Below are 17,908 nucleotides of genomic sequence, written 5' to 3'. Positions count from 1 at the left end.
AAAGATATATTTAATAGCAAGTTTAACCACCTATTATACCAGAACGAGTTGTTGAACCAGAACGAGTTGTTGAACCAGCAGTTGTTAAAGAACCCACAGAAGCAGAAGTAGTTACACCAGATACTGTTGATAGACCAGCAGTTGTTAAACCACCTACAGAAGCAGCAGTAGTAACACCAGCTACTGTTGTCATACCTGCAGTTGTTAAAGCACCTATTGAAGCAGCAGTTGTTATTCCAAATAGTGTTGAAGCATGAGTAGTTGTGGCACCTGATGATACGGTAGCAGTTGAAACACTACCTGATGAAGTAGCGGTAGTAGTTACACCAGCAGTTGTTAAGCCACCAACAGAAGCAGCGGTAGTAGTCACACCAGCAGTTGTTAAACCACCAACAGAAGCAGCAGTAGTTGTTACACCAGCAGTTGTTAAACCACCAACAGAAGCAGCGGTAGTAGTTACACCAGCAGTTGTTAAACCAGCAGTTGTTAAACCACCTACAAAAGCAGCAGTAGTAAAACCAGCGACTGTTGTCATACCTGCTGTTGTTAAAGCGCCTACAGAAGCAGCAGTTGTTATTCCAAATAGTGTTGATGCCTGAGTAGTTGTGGCACCTGATGATACGGTAGCAGTTGAAACACCACCTGATGTAGCAGCGGCAGTAGTCATACCTGCCACCGTTGAGGCTGTGGCAGTAGTAACACCAGATATTGTTGAAATACCTGCAGTTGTTAAACCACCAACAGAAGCAGCGGTGGTAGTTACACCAGCAGTCGTTAAACCACCAACAGAAGCAGTACCAGTAGTGACACCAGCTACTGTTGTCAAAGAAGAAGTAGTTAAACCACCTACAGAAGCAGCAGTAGTAACTCCAGCAACTGTTGTAGCACCAGCAGTAGTTAAACCACCTACTGATGCTCGGGAAGTTGTTGAACCAGCAACTGTTGTTATACCGGCAGTTGTAAAACCTCCAACAGAAGCAGAAGTAGTAACTCCAGCAACTGTTGTTAAACCAGCAGTAGTTAAACCACCCACTGATGAAGCAGAAGTTGTTGAACCAGCAATTGTTGTTATACCAGCTGTAGTTAAACCTCCTATTGAAGCGGCAGTAGTAACTCCAGCGACCGTTGAGGCAGTAGCAGTAGTTAAACCACCTACTGATGCTGGGGAAGTTGTTGAGCCAGCAACTGTTGTTACACCGGCAGTTGTCAAACCTCCAACAGAAGCAGCGGTAGTAACTCCAGCAACTGTTGTTAAACCAGCCGTAGTCAAACTTCCAATTGATGAAGATGAAGTTGTCGAACCAGCAACTGTTGTTAAACCGGCAGTAGTTAAACCTCCAACAGAAGCAGCAGTAGTAACTCCAGCAACTGTTGTAATACCAGTAGTTAAACCACCAACAGAAGCAGCAGTAGTTACTCCAGCAACTGTTGTAATACCGGCAGTAGTTAAACCACCAACAGAAGCAGTAGTAACTCCAGCAACTGTTGTTGCTCCAGCAGTAGTTATACCGGCGGTAGCGGTGTTCGCGCCACCTATTGAATTGGCAGTAGTTACTCCAGAAACTGTTGTAATACCGGCAGTAGTTAAACCTCCAACAGAAGCAGCAGTAGTAACTCCAGCAACTGTTGTTGCTCCAGCAGTAGTAACTCCAGCAACTGTTGTTGCTCCAGCAGTAGTTAAACCACCAACTGATGAAGAGGAAGTTGTTGAACCAGCAACTGTTGTTAAACCGGCAGTAGTTAAACCTCCAACAGAAGCAGCAGTAGTAACTCCAGCAACTGTTGTAATACCAGCAGTAGTTAAACCACCAACAGAAGCAGCAGTAGTTACTCCAGCAACTGTTGTTGCTCCAGCAGTAGTTAAACCACCAACTGATGAAGAGGAAGTTGTTGAACCAGCAACTGTTGTTAAACTGGCAGTAGTTAAACCTCCAATAGAAGCAGCAGTAGTAACTCCGGCAACTGTTGTAGCACCAGCAGTAGTTAAACCTCCAATAGAAGCAGCAGTAGTAACTCCAGCAACTGTTGTAGCACCAGCAGTAGTTAAACCTCCAACAGAAGCAGCAGTGGTGACTCCAGCAACTGTTGTTGTTGAACCAGCAACTGTTGTAATGCCGGCAGTAGTTAAACCTCCTATTGAAGCAGCAGTAGTTACTCCAGCTACTGTAGAGGCAGTTGCAGTTGTCAAACCTCCAACTGAAGCAGTAGTTACTCCAGCAACTGTTGTTAAACCAGCAGTAGTTAAACCACCTATTGAAGCAGCAGTAGTTACACCTGCAACAGTTGAGGCAGTAGCAGTGGTTACACCACCTATTGAATTAGTAGTTACACCAGCAACCGTTGAGGCAGTAGCAGTGGTTACACCACCTATTGAATTAGCATTAGTTAAACCTCCAACTGTTGTAGCACCAGCAGTAGTTAAACCTCCAACAGAAGCAGCAGTGGTAACCCCAGCAACTGTTGTTGCTCCAGCAGTAGTTAAGTCACCTACTGATGCTGGGGAAGTTGTTGAACCAGCAACTGTTGTAGCACCAGCAGTAGTTAAACCTCCAACAGAGGCAGCAGTGGTAAATCCAGCAACTGTTGTTAAACCAGCAGTAGTTAAACCACCTATTGAAGCAGCAGTAGTTACACCTGCAACAGTTGAGGCAGTAGCAGTGGTTACACCACCTATTGAATTAGTAGTTACACCAGCAACGGTTGAGGCAGTAGTTACTCCAGCAACGGTTGAGGCAGTAGCAGTGGTTACGCCACCTATTGAAGCAGCAGTAGTTACTCCAGCTACTGTAGAGGCAACTGCAGTTGTCAAACCTCCAACTGAAGCAGTAGTTACTCCAGCAACAGATGAGGCAGTAGCAGTGGTTATACCACCTATTGAATTAGCAGTAGTTACTCCTGCAACGGTTGAGGCAGAGGCAGTGGCAGTGGTTGCACCATCTATTGAATTGGCAGTAGTGACACCAGCAACTGTTGTGATGCCAGCAGTTGTCAAACCACCTATTGAATTGACAGTAGTGGCACCAGCAACTGTTGTAATGCCAGCAGTAGTTAAACCACCTATTGAATTGGCAGTAGTGGCACCAGCAACGGTTGTGACGCCAGCAGTTGTTAAACCACCTATTGAACTAGCAGTTGTTACACCTATTGAATTGACAGTAGTTACTCCAGCAACAGTTGAGGCAGTAGCAGTGGTTATACCACCTATTGAATTAGCAGTAGTTACTCCTGCAACGGTTGAGGCAGTGGCAGTGGTTGCACCATCTATTGAATTGGCAGTGGTTGCACCACCTATTGAATTGACAGTAGTGACACCAGCAACTGTTGTGACGCCAGCAGTTGTCAAACCACCTATTGAATTAGCAGTAGTTACTCCAGCAACGGTTGAGGCAGTAGCAGTAGTTACTCCAGCAACTGTTGTGACGCCAGCAGTTGTTAAACCACCTATTGAATTAGCAGTAGTAGCACCAGTTGTACCTCTACCAGTTGTACTTCTTCCTGTAGTTGAAGCAGCACCAGTTGTACCTCTTCCTGTGGTTACACCACCTATTGAATTAGCAGTAGTTACTCCAGCAACAGTTGAGGCAGTAGCAGTGGTTATACCACCTATTGAATTAGCAGTAGTTACTCCTGCAACGGTTGAGGCAGTGGCAGTGGTTGCACCATCTATTGAATTGGCAGTGGTTGCACCACCTATTGAATTGACAGTAGTGACACCAGCAACTGTTGTGACGCCAGCAGTTGTCAAACCACCTATTGAATTAGCAGTAGTTACTCCAGCAACTGTTGAGGCAGTAGCAGTAGTTACTCCAGCAACGGTTGAGGCAGTAGCAGTAGTTACTCCAGCAACTGTTGTGACGCCAGCAGTTGTTAAACCACCTATTGAATTAGCAGTAGTAGCACCAGTTGTACCTCTACCTGTGGTTACACCACCTATTGAATTAGCAGTAGTAGCACCAGTTGTACCTCTTCCTGTGGTTACACCACCTATTGAATTAGTAGTTACACCAGCAACGGTTGAGGCAGTAGTTACTCCAGCAACGGTTGAGGCAGTAGTTACTCCAGCAACGGTTGTGACGCCAGCAGTAGTCAAACCACCTATTGAATTAGCAGTAGTTACTCCAGCAACAGTTGAGGCAGTAGCAGTGGTTATACCACCTATTGAATTAGCAGTAGTTACTCCTGCAACGGTTGAGGCAGCACCAGTTGTACCTCTTCCTGTGGTTGAAGCAGAACCAGTTGTACCTCTACCAGTAGTTACTCCAGCAACGGTTGAGGCAGTAGCAGTAGTTACTCCAGCAACTGTTGTGACGCCAGCAGTTGTTAAACCACCTATTGAATTAGCAGTAGTAGCACCAGTTGTACCTCTACCAGTTGTACTTCTTCCTGTAGTTGAAGCAGCACCAGTTGTACCTCTTCCTGTGGTTACACCACCTATTGAATTAGTAGTTACACCAGCAACGGTTGAGGCAGTAGTTACTCCAGCAACGGTTGAGGCAGTAGCAGTAGTTACTCCAGCAACTGTTGTGACGCCAGCAGTTGTCAAACCACCTATTGAATTAGCAGTAGTAGCACCAGTTGTACCTCTACCAGTTGTACTTCTTCCTGTGGTTGAAGCAGCACCAGTTGTACTTCTTCCTGTGGTTGAAGCAGCACCAGTTGTACCTCTTCCTGTGGTTGAAGCAGAACCAGTTGTACTTCTTCCTATGGTTGAAGCAGCACCAGTTGTTGATTGTACCCCAGTTGTGCCTCTACCAGTTGTACTTCTTCCTGTGGTTGAAGCAGCACCAGTTGTACTTCTTCCTGTGGTTGAAGCAGAACCAGTTGTACCTCTTCCTGTGGTTGAAGCAGAACCAGTTGTACCTCTTCCTGTGGTTGAAGCAGAACCAGTTGTACCTCTTCCTGTAGTTGAAGCAGAACCAGTTGTACCTCTTCCTGTGGTTGAAGCAGAACCAGTTGTACTTCTTCCAGTGGTTGAAGCGGAACCAGTTGTACTTCTTCCTGTGGTTGAAGCGGAACCAGTTGTACCTCTTCCTGTGGTTGAAGCGGAACCAGTTGTACTTCTACCAGTTGTACTTCTACCAGTTGTACCTCTACCAGTTGTACTTCTTCCTGTGGTTGAAGCAGCACCAGTTGTACCTCTTCCTGTGGTTGAAGCAGAACCAGTTGTACCTCTTCCTGTGGTTGAAGCAGAACCAGTTGTACCTCTTCCTGTGGTTGAAGCGGAACCAGTTGTACTTCTACCAGTTGTACTTCTACCAGTTGTACTTCTACCAGTTGTACTTCTACCAGTTGTACTTCTACCAGTTGTACTTCTACCAGTTGTACTTCTACCAGTTGTGCTTCTACCAGTTGTACTTGTACCAGTTGTGCTTGTACCAGTTGTGCTTGTACCAGTTGTGCTTGTACCAGTTGTACTTGTACCAGTTGTACTTGTACCAGTTGTACTTGTACCAGTTGTGCTTGTACCAGTTGTACTTGTACCAGTTGTGCTTGTACCAGTTGTACTTGTACCAGTTGTACTTGTACCAGTTGTACTTGTACCAGTTGTACTTCTACCAGTTGTACTTGTACCAGTTGTACTTGTACCAGTTGTGCTTCTACCAGTTGTGCTTGTACCAGTTGTACTTGTACCAGTTGTACTTGTACCAGTTGTACCTCTACCAGTTGTACTTCTACCAGTTGTACTCCTACCAGTTGTTGATTGTACACCAGTCGTACTTCTTCCTGTTGTTGTTTGTACCCCAGTTGTGTGTGAGGTTGAATTTGAATCACAAAATGCAATATATGGACAACATGCTTTAGTTTTGGCGAGAGCTTTTATTGAATTACCACGGCACTTGGGATTAACAATAGTTCTACAAACTAAACCATCAGAGTGACAAGTAGAAGCTAGTTCAGCACAAGTGGTACAATGAACTGGGGTGGGGGTTGGAGTATTAGTTGGATTAACATTTTGAAATCTTAAACATATTGGATCACCTCTAACCATTCTACAATCATAATCCAATGAACAATGGGTTACATAGCATAAATTTGGATAATGGATATCATCAAAACAACCAGGACCTCTTTCACCATTGAAACAATGACTACCCTGTGGACATGGAAAATTTCTACAAATATCATTATCTGGTAAACAAGCAGTGATATTTCTATTGATTACATGGCAACTAAATTCTCTAGGACAAGAGGTGTAATCACAATTGGCTCTATAATTATGAAATGCATCAACATTAATAGAAATAAAACAAACCAATAATATTAATAAAAAAACTTTCATTTTTTTTTAATGGTTTATTTTATTTTTTTTTTTTATTTAAGAAAAATCCAATTTATATGTCTATAAAATAAAATAAAAAAATAAATAAATTTTATATAATAAACATTAAAATAGTTTTACCAAATTAAATTCTTTTTTATTTATACCAATATCGATTTTTTAATTTTTATTTAATTTTTTTTTTTTTTAATTAATTTAATTTTTTGTAAAAAATACTTCATTTATTTTCAGAAAATTATATTTACTTTCTTTCCATTTGTATATTTAATCAACAAAGTATAAGTTATTTTACAAAGTTTTCGTATGATTTGTTAAAAAAAGAAATCAAAAAAAATAAAAACATACCAATAACAATTACTAATTGGTTAATTATTCTCATCTTTAATATAAGCTTTTTATTATAAATGTTTAATAACACTATGTTTTTGAGTTTTTTTTTTTTAAATTTACAATTTCATACCACAATCCAAAAAAAAAATAAAAAATGAAATAATATCCATAAAAGATTGTCTTTTTTTATAATATAAAATTGTGGGTTATTTTAATAAAATTAATTTAATTTTTATCCTCTCAAACATTCTTATAAAATTTAATTGAAAAATTAAAATAAAATGATCATAATATCTCAAGATTTCTTACAAAAAAAAAAAAAACTCTCCCTTTATTTTTATTTTAACCCCTTTTTTATGTGAAATAATTAAAAAAACAAAAAAATATAATAATATCTGGTTCCTTGTATATGTATAATTTTATTATTAAAATTTATTAATTTTTTTTTTTTTTTTTTTTTTTTTTTTTTTTTTTTTTTTTTTTTTTGTAAAAGAAATAAAAAAAAAACTTTGTTTAAAAAAAAAAAAAGAATTCGATTTTATATTCTTTTAAAATGGTAAATAGAAACATTGGTTATTTTTTTTAATATCAAATTATGTGAATGATCAAAAATCTTTATACATTTTCAAGTTTATCTTAAAAAAAAAAAAAATTAAAATCAAATTAAATTATTTCCCAACTTTTTGGCCATAGATATTAGCAAAAGGAATAAAATAGAAATTTAAACAAATCAAAAAAAAAAAAAAAAAAAAAAAAAAAAAAGTTTTTTATCCAAACAATTTATCATGGATCCCACCAAAAAAAAAAATCAAAAAAAATCAAAAAAATTTTTTTTTTTTGTTTTTTTTTCTTTTTTTTTTATATTAATTTCATATGGAAAAAAAAAATAGTGAACAATTAAAAAATCATTGATTATAATAAATTCATTATTAAATTATTTTATTATTTATTGTCATTTTTTTAAGATTTTTTTTTAGATCTCTTATTGGTTTAAACAAATTTATAATATAGCCTACAACACACCATGTTTTGTGGTGTTTTTCTTGAACACTATCCATATCAATTGATCCTACTGAAAATTTATATCTTAGTGGCATACTTGTAATAAAGAATCTTTTTATTTTAGCAAACACATTTTCAATAATTATTCTTATTGATTTTTGATCTATATCTGTTTGTTTCTGTTCATAATCTCTTTTACCTTTTGGAATAGTTAATACTAACCTTCCAACACCAACAAATCCTCTATCACCTAATATAAATTCTTTTTCTTTTTCCTATTTTGATATAAAGTCTTTATCTCTCTCAAACAAATTGATGTCATTGTTACTTCCGCCACATGTTGAACCTACGTGTAATATTTTCCCAGATTTTGGACAACAATAAACCAATAAGGTTAGAGTAGATTTACCCTTTTTCCCACTGTATAAAATGTTTTTGACATCTTCATCTAATGGAATCGTAATTTGCTGCTCTGATCCATCAACTACCATTGTAATTGTTGCCAGACCAACATCTGGAGATTCATAATCTACACAGCTTGTTTCTTCATTAAATCTATTTTTAAAAACCTCTTCAAAATTATCCTAATGATAATTGAAAAAGTATATCCAATATCTCATCATATATCCTAGTGAATGTAGATGCACTAATACCAAACAACTTATTTAAAACAATTAATCTTGTATAATGCCTCATGTGAAACAAGGTGACAAATAATTTTTCTTTTGTTTTATAAATTTGTTTTCGACCTCTATTATCTTTTTTTTTTTTTATTAAAAATTCAACCTTTTTTAATAAATCAAAAAAATTAATATTAGAGATCCCAGTCATATCATCAAATTGTTCTAAATCTTTATAAAAATAAAAAAAAGTAAAAATAAAATAAAATAAAATAAATAAAAATAAAAATAAAATTTAAAAATAAAAACAAAATAAATAAATTTAAAAATAAAATTAAAAATAAAAATAAAATAAATAAAAAGTAAAAATAAAATAAAAAAAGTAAAAATAAAATAAAATAAATAAAAAAAAATAAAAAATATAATAGAAAAATAAAAAAATAAAATTTAGAAATAAAAAATAAAATCTAAAATAAAAAAATTTAAATAAATTAAAATTTTATTTACGTTTTCCATTTCTTGTTTTAGGTGTTTCTGTTTTGATTAAAATTTTAATTTGTCAAACCACCTATTGAATTGGCAGTAGTGGCACCAGCAATTGTTGTTGCTCTAGAAGTAGTTAAACCACCTACTGAATTAGCAGTAGTGACATCAGCAACTGTTGTTGCTCTAGCAGTAGTTAAACCACCTACTGAATTACCAGTAGTGGCACCAGCAACTGTTGTAACGCCGGCAGTAGTTAAACCACCTACTGAATTAGCAGTAGTGACATCAGCAACTGTTGTTGCTCTAGCAGTAGTTAAACCACCTACTGAATTACCAGTAGTGGCACCAGCAACTGTTGTAATGCCGGCAGTAGTTAAACCACCTACTGAATTAGCAGTAGTGACACCAGCAACTGTTGTTGCTCTAGTAGTAGTTAAACCACCTACTGAATTAGCAGTGGTAACACCTACTATAGTTGTGGCTGTGGTTGTAGTAGTTGCTGGGGCAGTGGTTGCAGCACCAGTTGTACTTGTGGTTGTAGTTGCTGGGGCAGTAGTTGCAGCACCAGTTGTACTTGTGGTTGTAGTAGTTGCTGGGGCAGTGGTTGCAGCACCAGTTGTACTTGTGGCTGTAGTGGTAGTAGCAGCAGCGGTAGTTGCAGCACCAGTTGTGCTTGTGGGTGTAGTAGCACCAGTAGTAGCGCCAGTTGTTGAAGTTGAATTTGAAGCACATACTGCAATATAGGTACAACAAGATCTAGTATTGATGATACCTCTTACTGCAGAAACACAAGATGGATTAAGAATAGTTCTACAAACCAAACCTGCAGAATGACAAAATGGAGCTAATTCGGTACAAGATGGACAATGAGTTGGAGAGGTGGTTGGAGAATGGGTTGGGGTATGGGTTGGAGAATGGGTTGAAATACCATCATGATTTCTTAAACAAGTTGGATTACCTCTAACCATTTTACAAGTGAAATCATATGAACATTTGGTTACACGACATAAATTTGGATAATGAGTATCACTTACACAGTGTGGACCTCTTTCACCATTGAAACAATGAGTACCTACTGGACATTGGAAATCTCTGCAAACATGGTTATCTGGTAAACAAGCAGTGACATTTCTATTGATTACATGACAATCAAATTCTCTTGGGCAAGAAGTGTAATCACAATTGGTTGGACGTGGGTGTGGATGTGGTGGACGTGGGTGTGGGTGTGGACGGTGATGAATTGGTTTACAACAAAAGGAATCCCAACGCTCAACACATTCATAACCACGACCACATGAATGTCTATCACAACCATACTCATGATGTTCTGGTACACAATAAGCTTGATCACCTTCAGCTCTACATTGATAGTTACTTGGACAAACTACATTGTAACATGCATCATAACTTGCATTAACATAAGCAAAAACTAAACAAACCAATAATAATAAAACTTTCATTTTTTTTCTTATTTATTATATGTTTAAAATAGATAATTTTATTTATTTATTTTATTTTATTTTATAAACTTAAAAAATATTTTATACTAAATGAATTTTTTTTTCTTTTATTTATACTCACTCATTTCCAATGTTTAAAATTTTATTGTATTTTATTTTATTTTTAAAGAATGCTTCAATTATAAATTCAGACAATTATATTTACTTACTATCCCAACACCCATTTCCAATTATCTAAAATAAATAGTAATACAATAATTTTGGTATGATTTTTAAGAATAATAAATCAATAAAATTATAAATAATAATTTTAATAAAAAAAACTATCACCCATTGGCTCAGAATTAAAATTTTAATATAACAAAATTAATAACAAGTTTTAATATGTATATTTTTTTGCATTTATTACTAACTATGCCATTTCATACCACATTCACACCCCATAAAAAAAAATTTTAAAAAAAAAAAAAAAAAAAAAAATATTGATAATAAAATTCTTTTTTTACTATATAAAATTATTATAAATTTTAAAAATAATATCCTTTGGAAAATATGGTTTATAACTTAGGTATTTAAATTTAAAAAATTAAATAATAAAACGATCAAACTATTAATAGATTTCTTTTAAAAAACACCCCTTTTTTTTTTTTTTTTTTTTTTTTTTTTTTTTTTTTTTTTTTATAATTATTAAATGAAAAATTACAAAAATAAATTAAAAAACATATGCAAGGTTAAAATTAATAATTTTTTTTGAAAGGTTTAAATCATTTTATATATAAAAAAAATTAAAATAATAATAATAATAAAATTAATATTTATAAAATCGAGCCAACAAAAATTATTATTGTTTTTTTTTCCACACTTTTTATTTGAAAAATCTTTTATTTGGCCCCAAACAATAAATAAGCAAAAAAAATTGGTTTAATAATTATTAATTTTATTAACTATTTTTTTTATTTGCAAAAAAATAAAAAGAAAAGTTATTTTTTAAAAAAAAAAAAAAAAATATTGGTTAACTTTTTTCTTCCTCTTCTTCATTTCAATCACCACTTTGAATCTCTTGAGTTCCATTACCATAATTATAAACATCAAAATACACAACAAATTTTAAATTCCACTAAAACAGCGCTGGTCAATTAAGTACAAATATCCATATTATTGATTAAACAATAGCCTTTAGAAGGAGGATCTCAAGATGATAATAAAACTCTCTTTGTTAAAAAGCTCTTGAACCAAACCATAATCTCATAAAATCAAATACAACAGGTACTACAATTGGTGATGCAAACTCTGTCGGGTTTGTGTAAAATTGTTTTAGAAATATTACAAAACAAAAAGATACAATAAAAATTAATTTTAATTATAAAATAATCAAAAAAAAAAATATACCAAAAAATCGATTTGAAGCTTTATGATTAATTTTATTTAAAAAAAAAAAAAAATTCGATTTAGTTTGTTTTTTTTTTTTTTTTGGAAAAATGTCTAGGAATTTAAGCACTGTGGTTTGGTAAATAAATAAATAAAAAAAATCTTTATTAAAAGTCTTTAAATTCCTTGACCAAATTAATTAATTCCAAGCAACCTTTAAAATCTCATACCTTTTTAATTCTAAAAATAGATTTTTAAAAATTAAAAAGAAAAAAAAAAAAAAAAATAGAATATTTTGCCTCATAGAAAATAAAAAAAAAAATGAAATCTTTATATCTGCTAACCTTATCTTTATCCTGTAAATTGGAGTTTATCCTGATGGCCCGAGTGTATAAAAAAAATATCTAATTTTTTAAAAATTTCTTTTTTTTTTTTAAATTTGTTTTTTTTTTTAATTTTTATTCAAATTCAATACTTTCGTTCAAAAAAAAAAAAAAAAAAAAAATTTTCTGATTCTGAAAACTTTAAAGATAATATTAATGGGTGAATCAAATAATATTCTTCCATTTATTTATAATCAACCAATTGAAATTGATAAGGAATTAGAATGTTCAATTTGTCTTTTACCTCTCTTCGAACCAGTTGTCGAACAAAATTGTGGGTCAATGGTAAAATTTTATATAATATATATACACATAATAAAAAAAAAAAAATAAAAATAAAAATAAAATATTCTAACAAGGTAAAATAAAAATAAAAATAAAAAAATAAAAGTTTTGTAATCAATGTTTACTTAATAATTTTAATATTGGTAAAAATAATTGTCCATCTTGTAAACAAATTATAAACAAAAATAAATTATCAAATCCACCCAAAATCATTACAAACAAATTAGATGAATTATTGGTTTATTGTATTCAATGTAAAGATAATTATCCAGAAAATGAAATTAAATATATGACCCGTTTATATTTTATTAAAAATCATTCCGAATTTGAATGTAAAACTAATGAATGTGAATGTCAAATAATTTCAACAACTTCTAAATTAACATTAAATAATGATTTAATCACATCACCAACAAATCTAAAATTATATACTAAAATAGAACTAAAACATCATAAAGATAATGAATGTATATTATCAAGTTCTAATTGCAGTGCCAATAATGTTTCATGTCCTTGGAATGGTCATTTAAAAGATAAAGATAATCATGAATCAACATGTAGCTACATATCATTAAAACCACATTTATTATCACTTCAATCTAAAATATCCCAATTAGAATCTGAAAAAACAAATAGTATACAATATCAAAATTTCTTAGAGACTCAAATTAATCAATTAGAATCAAAACTCTCATTCCCAATTTCTCCTCCAAAATATTTATATGGTCGTTTTATTAAATATCAACAACAACTATTAGATTATCAACAACAGCAATATCAACAACAACAACAATATCAACATCCACCACAACAACAGGTATTAACACCATATAATAAAAATAATAAAATATTTGAATTTAGTGAAAATAGTTTTAAATATGTAAATGGAGTTGAAATTATTAAAAATAAAACCAAATCAATTTCATTAGGAAGTGATTTTAATGGTGAATGGCCAAAGTTAAATGAATGGTTAATAAATACAGAAGTTGATACAATAATATTATTGGATGGATTTAGACATGAAATCCATGTCCCAATATCAATTAAAACTCTTCATATTGGTAATATAGTTGTTTTTGGACCAATTACAACCTATGGTGCTTCTCTGACTGAATTACATCTTCATGATGGTTGTTCAATTAAATTAGATTATAATCAATTACCAAAAACAGTATCAACTTTACATATATATAATATTAATAACCCATATTCATCACCATCATCATCATTATCATCATTTGTTAAACCAATGAATCAAAAACTACAACAACAATCAAGTAAAATTTCAATTTTACATTTACATGATGGATTTTCAATTGAAGGTTGTCAAATTCCAAATTCATTAAGAGAATTACATCTTTACGATATTAAAGTTCTATCAATAAAAACACCAATTAATTTATTAGAATTATTCCTTCATGATGGTTTTAATTTACCGTTGGAAAATGTATTGTCAAAAAATATAACAGACCTTCATTTATTCAATATTAAATCAAATATATCATCAACACCACCAATGATTGGTAGTAGTGTTAAAAATTTATTTTTACGTGATGGTTTTAATCAAGATATTTATATTCCACCAACTGTTAAATGGCTTTGTTTATTTAATACTCAAAGACCAATTAATATACCAAAAACAATTAAAAAAATTTATCTTCAAAATTATAATTTTCCTCGTAATAATTTTCCAAATGGTGTAAAGGTTTATGAACAAAATCCAATGAATAATAATAATAATAATAATAATAATAATAATAATAATAATAATAATAATAAATAATAAATATTTACACAATTTTAAAAATAAAAGTATATATTTAAATATTAAATATTATTTATTTTATTTTAATTTATTTTTTATTATTATTATTTTAATTTTAAATTTTTAATACTTGTTTATTATACCTTTTTTTTTTTTTTTTTTTTTATTATTATATCTTTTTTTTTTTTTTTTTTTCCAATTTAATTGTTGAATATTGAACTTGAACTACTACTTGTTGAATGTAAATTTTGCTTTGAAGTTGAACGTGGTACATTAAATGAAGAAGGTAGCATATGTTGATTTTGTTGTTGCATATCATATTTTTGACCTAATTTGGCGATTCTCTTTTCAGTGATTTTATATTTCTTTGCGGATTTTATAAAACTATAGACATCAATTTCGATAGAGTCTAAATTTGAAAAGAAGTTTAGAATCTTTTCAAATGGATCCTTACCTAAAGTTGATTCATAAGTACGTAAAATATGAATTACCAAAGTATGAACGATGAAATAACCATGTAACATAACCAAATCCCAAAATCTAACCAACAATGGGAAAGGAATATTACCAGAGAAAATGGTTAAGAACCATTTAGTTGCATACATGCTAAATGTTATACCCTCGACACCAAAGTTCGACGCAACCTTTGGTAACTCTTCATGAAGTAATTGTTCGTGAATTGCATAATTTCGATAGAGTAGAGGGAAAGATGGTAAGAACAAACCACGGAATTGAAATTTATCATTCTCCATCAAAGCCACCAAACACCAAAATGCCTCCTCCTCTGTCATATACATCAAGAGTAACGATGCGATACTGCTCATGCCCTGACAATAGCCAACCTCACTATCATAGATACTATAAGCCTTCAAAACGTTGAATAATGCTTGTTGACCACTATTGAATCTCTCTCTAAATATAATATGATTTCTATAGGTTCTATCGATATCCAAATCGATCTGTTTTACAAACTCTGAATCTCTCTCCAACAATTGTTCAAATGTTACATTTGCATTCTCTTTCACCTTGTCTGGATTTAAAACCAATCTCCATAAAACTGATCTTGTTGACTCTGGTACTGATTTCCATGCTAAATTTTGCATTTTTGAACGTTTACCATGGTTTGCTATAAGTTTAACCCATTTCTTTTCCCTTCTCTTTTCTTTATTTCTTTGTTCTTTCATTAACTGTTGATAATATTCTTTAATTTCACCCCATTTTTTCATTTGTGCTGCATTTGATGAAACATCTGGTAAAAATCCATAAATATCTGCATGCATATATTCATCGTCTTCATTAATTTCATTACTATTATTATTATTATTATTATTATTATTATTATTATTATTATTATTATTATTATTATTATTATTATTACTATTATTATTACTATTTAGATCATTTGATGATCCATCTTTACCTTCACCTTTCCATTGTACATTATTTATAGTTTTTCTTGGTGAAATTGGTCTTTCACCTTTTTGACCATAACGATAACGTAATGTAACATCAGCACCAGCCGATACTAACATTGAACTAATTGTACTATTTGCAATATCCAAAGAGAAATGAAGTGGTGTACGATTTTGATAATCTTTAACTGTTGCTGATCCACCCAATCTCAATAAAGATGTTACATTCTTTGGATGACCTGATTTTGATGCATAAAACATTGGTGTTTGACCAACATTATCAGGTGAATTCACTTTACATCCTTTTGCAATCAATTGTTTTGCTATCTTTCTACCAGTTATACATGTAACTGCATAATGTAATGGTAATGCTCCAAATATATCAACAACTTCTGGATTTGCTCCTTTCTCTAATAAAACATTAACTGATTTAACTTTACCCATTAATGTTGAAAAATGTAATGGTGTTTTCTTTTCCTAAAATTTTCAAAAAAAAAATAAATAATGTATTAATATATATATACATATGTATTAATTAATTTGATTTATATATAGATATTAAACTTACTCTATCTTTTGTATCTAATAATGAACCACCTGATGCTAAAATATTAATAACTTGAGCAGTGATTTCATCGGATTCAGGTGATTCAGCAGCATAATGAAGTGCAGTTTTACCTTTTTTATCACGTGCTTCAGCTTTAACTCTTCTTGGACCTTTCTCCATCATAACTTGAGTGCAATTGATGAAACCTTTATATGAACAAATATGAAGTGGTGTACAACCTGATAAATCTCTTTTTATGTGTGCGCCTGTATTCAAATAGAGTGATAACAAATCGGGTATATTGTACATTGATGCTTTATGCATTGCAGTTTGACGTTCACTATCACGTAAATTAATTCTTGCACCTCTATTCAATAGAAATTGTGCTGTCATAACTGTATTGGCAAACATTAATGGTGTTCTACCCTGCTCATCTCTATCGTTTATTGATGGTTTACCACCATTACTATTCATACTTGTATTATGTTGTTGACTATCCTCTTCCTCCTCTTCTTCATCTTCCTCTTCAATATTACTATTATTATTATTATTATTTACAATTACTAGATTCTCATCACCAAAATATTGTTTTAAAGTTTCTATATCATTTTTATACACTGCTTCATGAATCGGATATTTACCTATTATATGTGGATATGCTTCTAATTTTATTACATTATCTATAATTTCTTCACTCTTTATATTATTATTATTATTATTATTATTATTATTATTATTATTATTATTATTATTATTATTATTATTATTATTATTATTATTATTATTATTATTATTATTATTATTATTATTATTATTATTATTATTATTATTATTATTATTATTTATACTATTATTATTATTATTATTATTTTTATTATTTTCATTGCTAACTATTACGGTTGTTATATTACTTTCAATTACTATTTTATTCGAATCTTCCAAAGTTTTGGTTGATGTAGTTATATTTAATTTATTTGGTTCTTGTTGACTATTACCATCATTATTATTATTATTGTTGTTATTATTATTATTATTATTATTGTTGTTGTTGTTGTTGTTTTCATTACTATTATTACATTCCTCTTTAATTGGTGAAATTGGAGGAGTTGTTACTGTGGTTATGTTTGGTTCCATTTTTGAGTTTGATTTTCTTATTCTTTTTCTTTACTTTATTTTTAATTTGATTGATCTTTTAGAAATTACAATGAGAAAAATAATATAGATTTCTCTGGTGTTTTTGAAATGTTCTATTTTTAATATTTTATTTTTAATTTTTAAATTTTTAAATTTTAATTATTAATTAATTGTTTTTTATATTTTTTATTTTTAATAATAAATTGTGAAAAGGTAAATAATTAAATAAATAATTTTAAAAAAAAAAAATAAAAAAAATAAAAAAAAAAAATTATTTTTATATAAATGAATATATATATAAAATTGAAAAGTGTTTTTTTGTTATTATTATATTTTTTTTTTTGATTTTTTTTTTTTTTTTTTTTTTTTTAATTATTTATTTAATTATTACTTTTTTTTATTTTTATTACTATTGATACAATTGGTTTTTTTTTTTATTTTATTAAATTTTGTGTTTGTTTTAGTGGTTATTTAATTATATAATTTAATTTTTTTATGATTAATTTTTTTTTAAAAAAAAAAATAAAAAATAAAAAAATAAAAAATAAAAAAAATTTATACAATATAAATTATTAATGGAAAATTGTTTAGATTGGTGAAAAAAGAGAGAAAGAATTTGATTATTATAATTCCAAAAAAATAATAATAATAATATGTACCCTTGTTAAAAAAAATTTATTATACAAAAATAAAATTTTTAAAAAAAAATAAAATAAAAAAAATAAATATTTGTGTGTAGGTTTGTTAATGAGCGAGTGTATGTGTGTGTGTGTGTGTGTGTGTGTGTATGTGTGTGTGTGTGTGTTAATTAACTATTTTTAATTAATTTAATAGAG

At 30.7% G+C, this 17,908-nt stretch overlaps 5 protein-coding genes across 5 annotated transcripts; 1 reads left to right on the top strand and 4 right to left on the bottom strand.

Annotated features, from left to right (window-relative positions):
* Positions 1-22: 22 nt before the first annotated feature.
* On the bottom strand, positions 23-6,280 carry DDB_G0295727 (hypothetical protein; the record flags this gene model as incomplete). The annotated part of the gene is made up of 1 exon (XM_002649124.1): positions 23-6,280. One exon carries the CDS (start codon positions 6,278-6,280, stop codon positions 23-25), a length of 6,258 nt encoding a protein of 2,085 aa, XP_002649170.1.
* Positions 6,281-8,447: 2,167 nt separating this feature from the next.
* Positions 8,448-8,748, bottom strand: DDB_G0278185 (hypothetical protein; the record flags this gene model as incomplete). Its single annotated transcript, XM_637095.1, has 3 exons — positions 8,448-8,463; positions 8,542-8,699; positions 8,740-8,748. The coding sequence occupies 3 exons, from the start codon at positions 8,746-8,748 to the stop codon at positions 8,448-8,450; spliced, it is 183 nt and encodes a 60-aa protein (XP_642187.1).
* Positions 8,749-8,783: 35 nt separating this feature from the next.
* cotE (spore coat protein) lies at positions 8,784-10,178 on the bottom strand (the record flags this gene model as incomplete). The annotated part of the gene is made up of 1 exon (XM_637094.1): positions 8,784-10,178. The coding sequence occupies one exon, from the start codon at positions 10,176-10,178 to the stop codon at positions 8,784-8,786; it is 1,395 nt and encodes a 464-aa protein (XP_642186.1).
* A 1,907-nt stretch (positions 10,179-12,085) lies between these two features.
* Positions 12,086-13,997, top strand: DDB_G0278183 (hypothetical protein; the record flags this gene model as incomplete). The annotated part of the gene is made up of 2 exons (XM_637093.1): positions 12,086-12,214; positions 12,321-13,997. 2 exons carry the CDS (start codon positions 12,086-12,088, stop codon positions 13,995-13,997), a joined length of 1,806 nt encoding a protein of 601 aa, XP_642185.1.
* A 182-nt stretch (positions 13,998-14,179) lies between these two features.
* DDB_G0278181 (ankyrin repeat-containing protein) lies at positions 14,180-17,072 on the bottom strand (the record flags this gene model as incomplete). Its single annotated transcript, XM_637092.1, has 2 exons — positions 14,180-15,868; positions 15,960-17,072. 2 exons carry the CDS (start codon positions 17,070-17,072, stop codon positions 14,180-14,182), a joined length of 2,802 nt encoding a protein of 933 aa, XP_642184.1.
* Between the last annotated feature and the right edge of the window lie 836 nt (positions 17,073-17,908).

The sequence above is a fragment of the Dictyostelium discoideum genome (genome assembly GCF_000004695.1).
Source record: "Dictyostelium discoideum AX4 chromosome 3 chromosome, whole genome shotgun sequence".
Classification (NCBI taxonomy): Eukaryota; Evosea; class Eumycetozoa; order Dictyosteliales; family Dictyosteliaceae; genus Dictyostelium; species Dictyostelium discoideum.
Note: the sequence above shows the minus strand (reverse complement) of the source record. Positions and strands in the feature narration are given on the sequence as shown.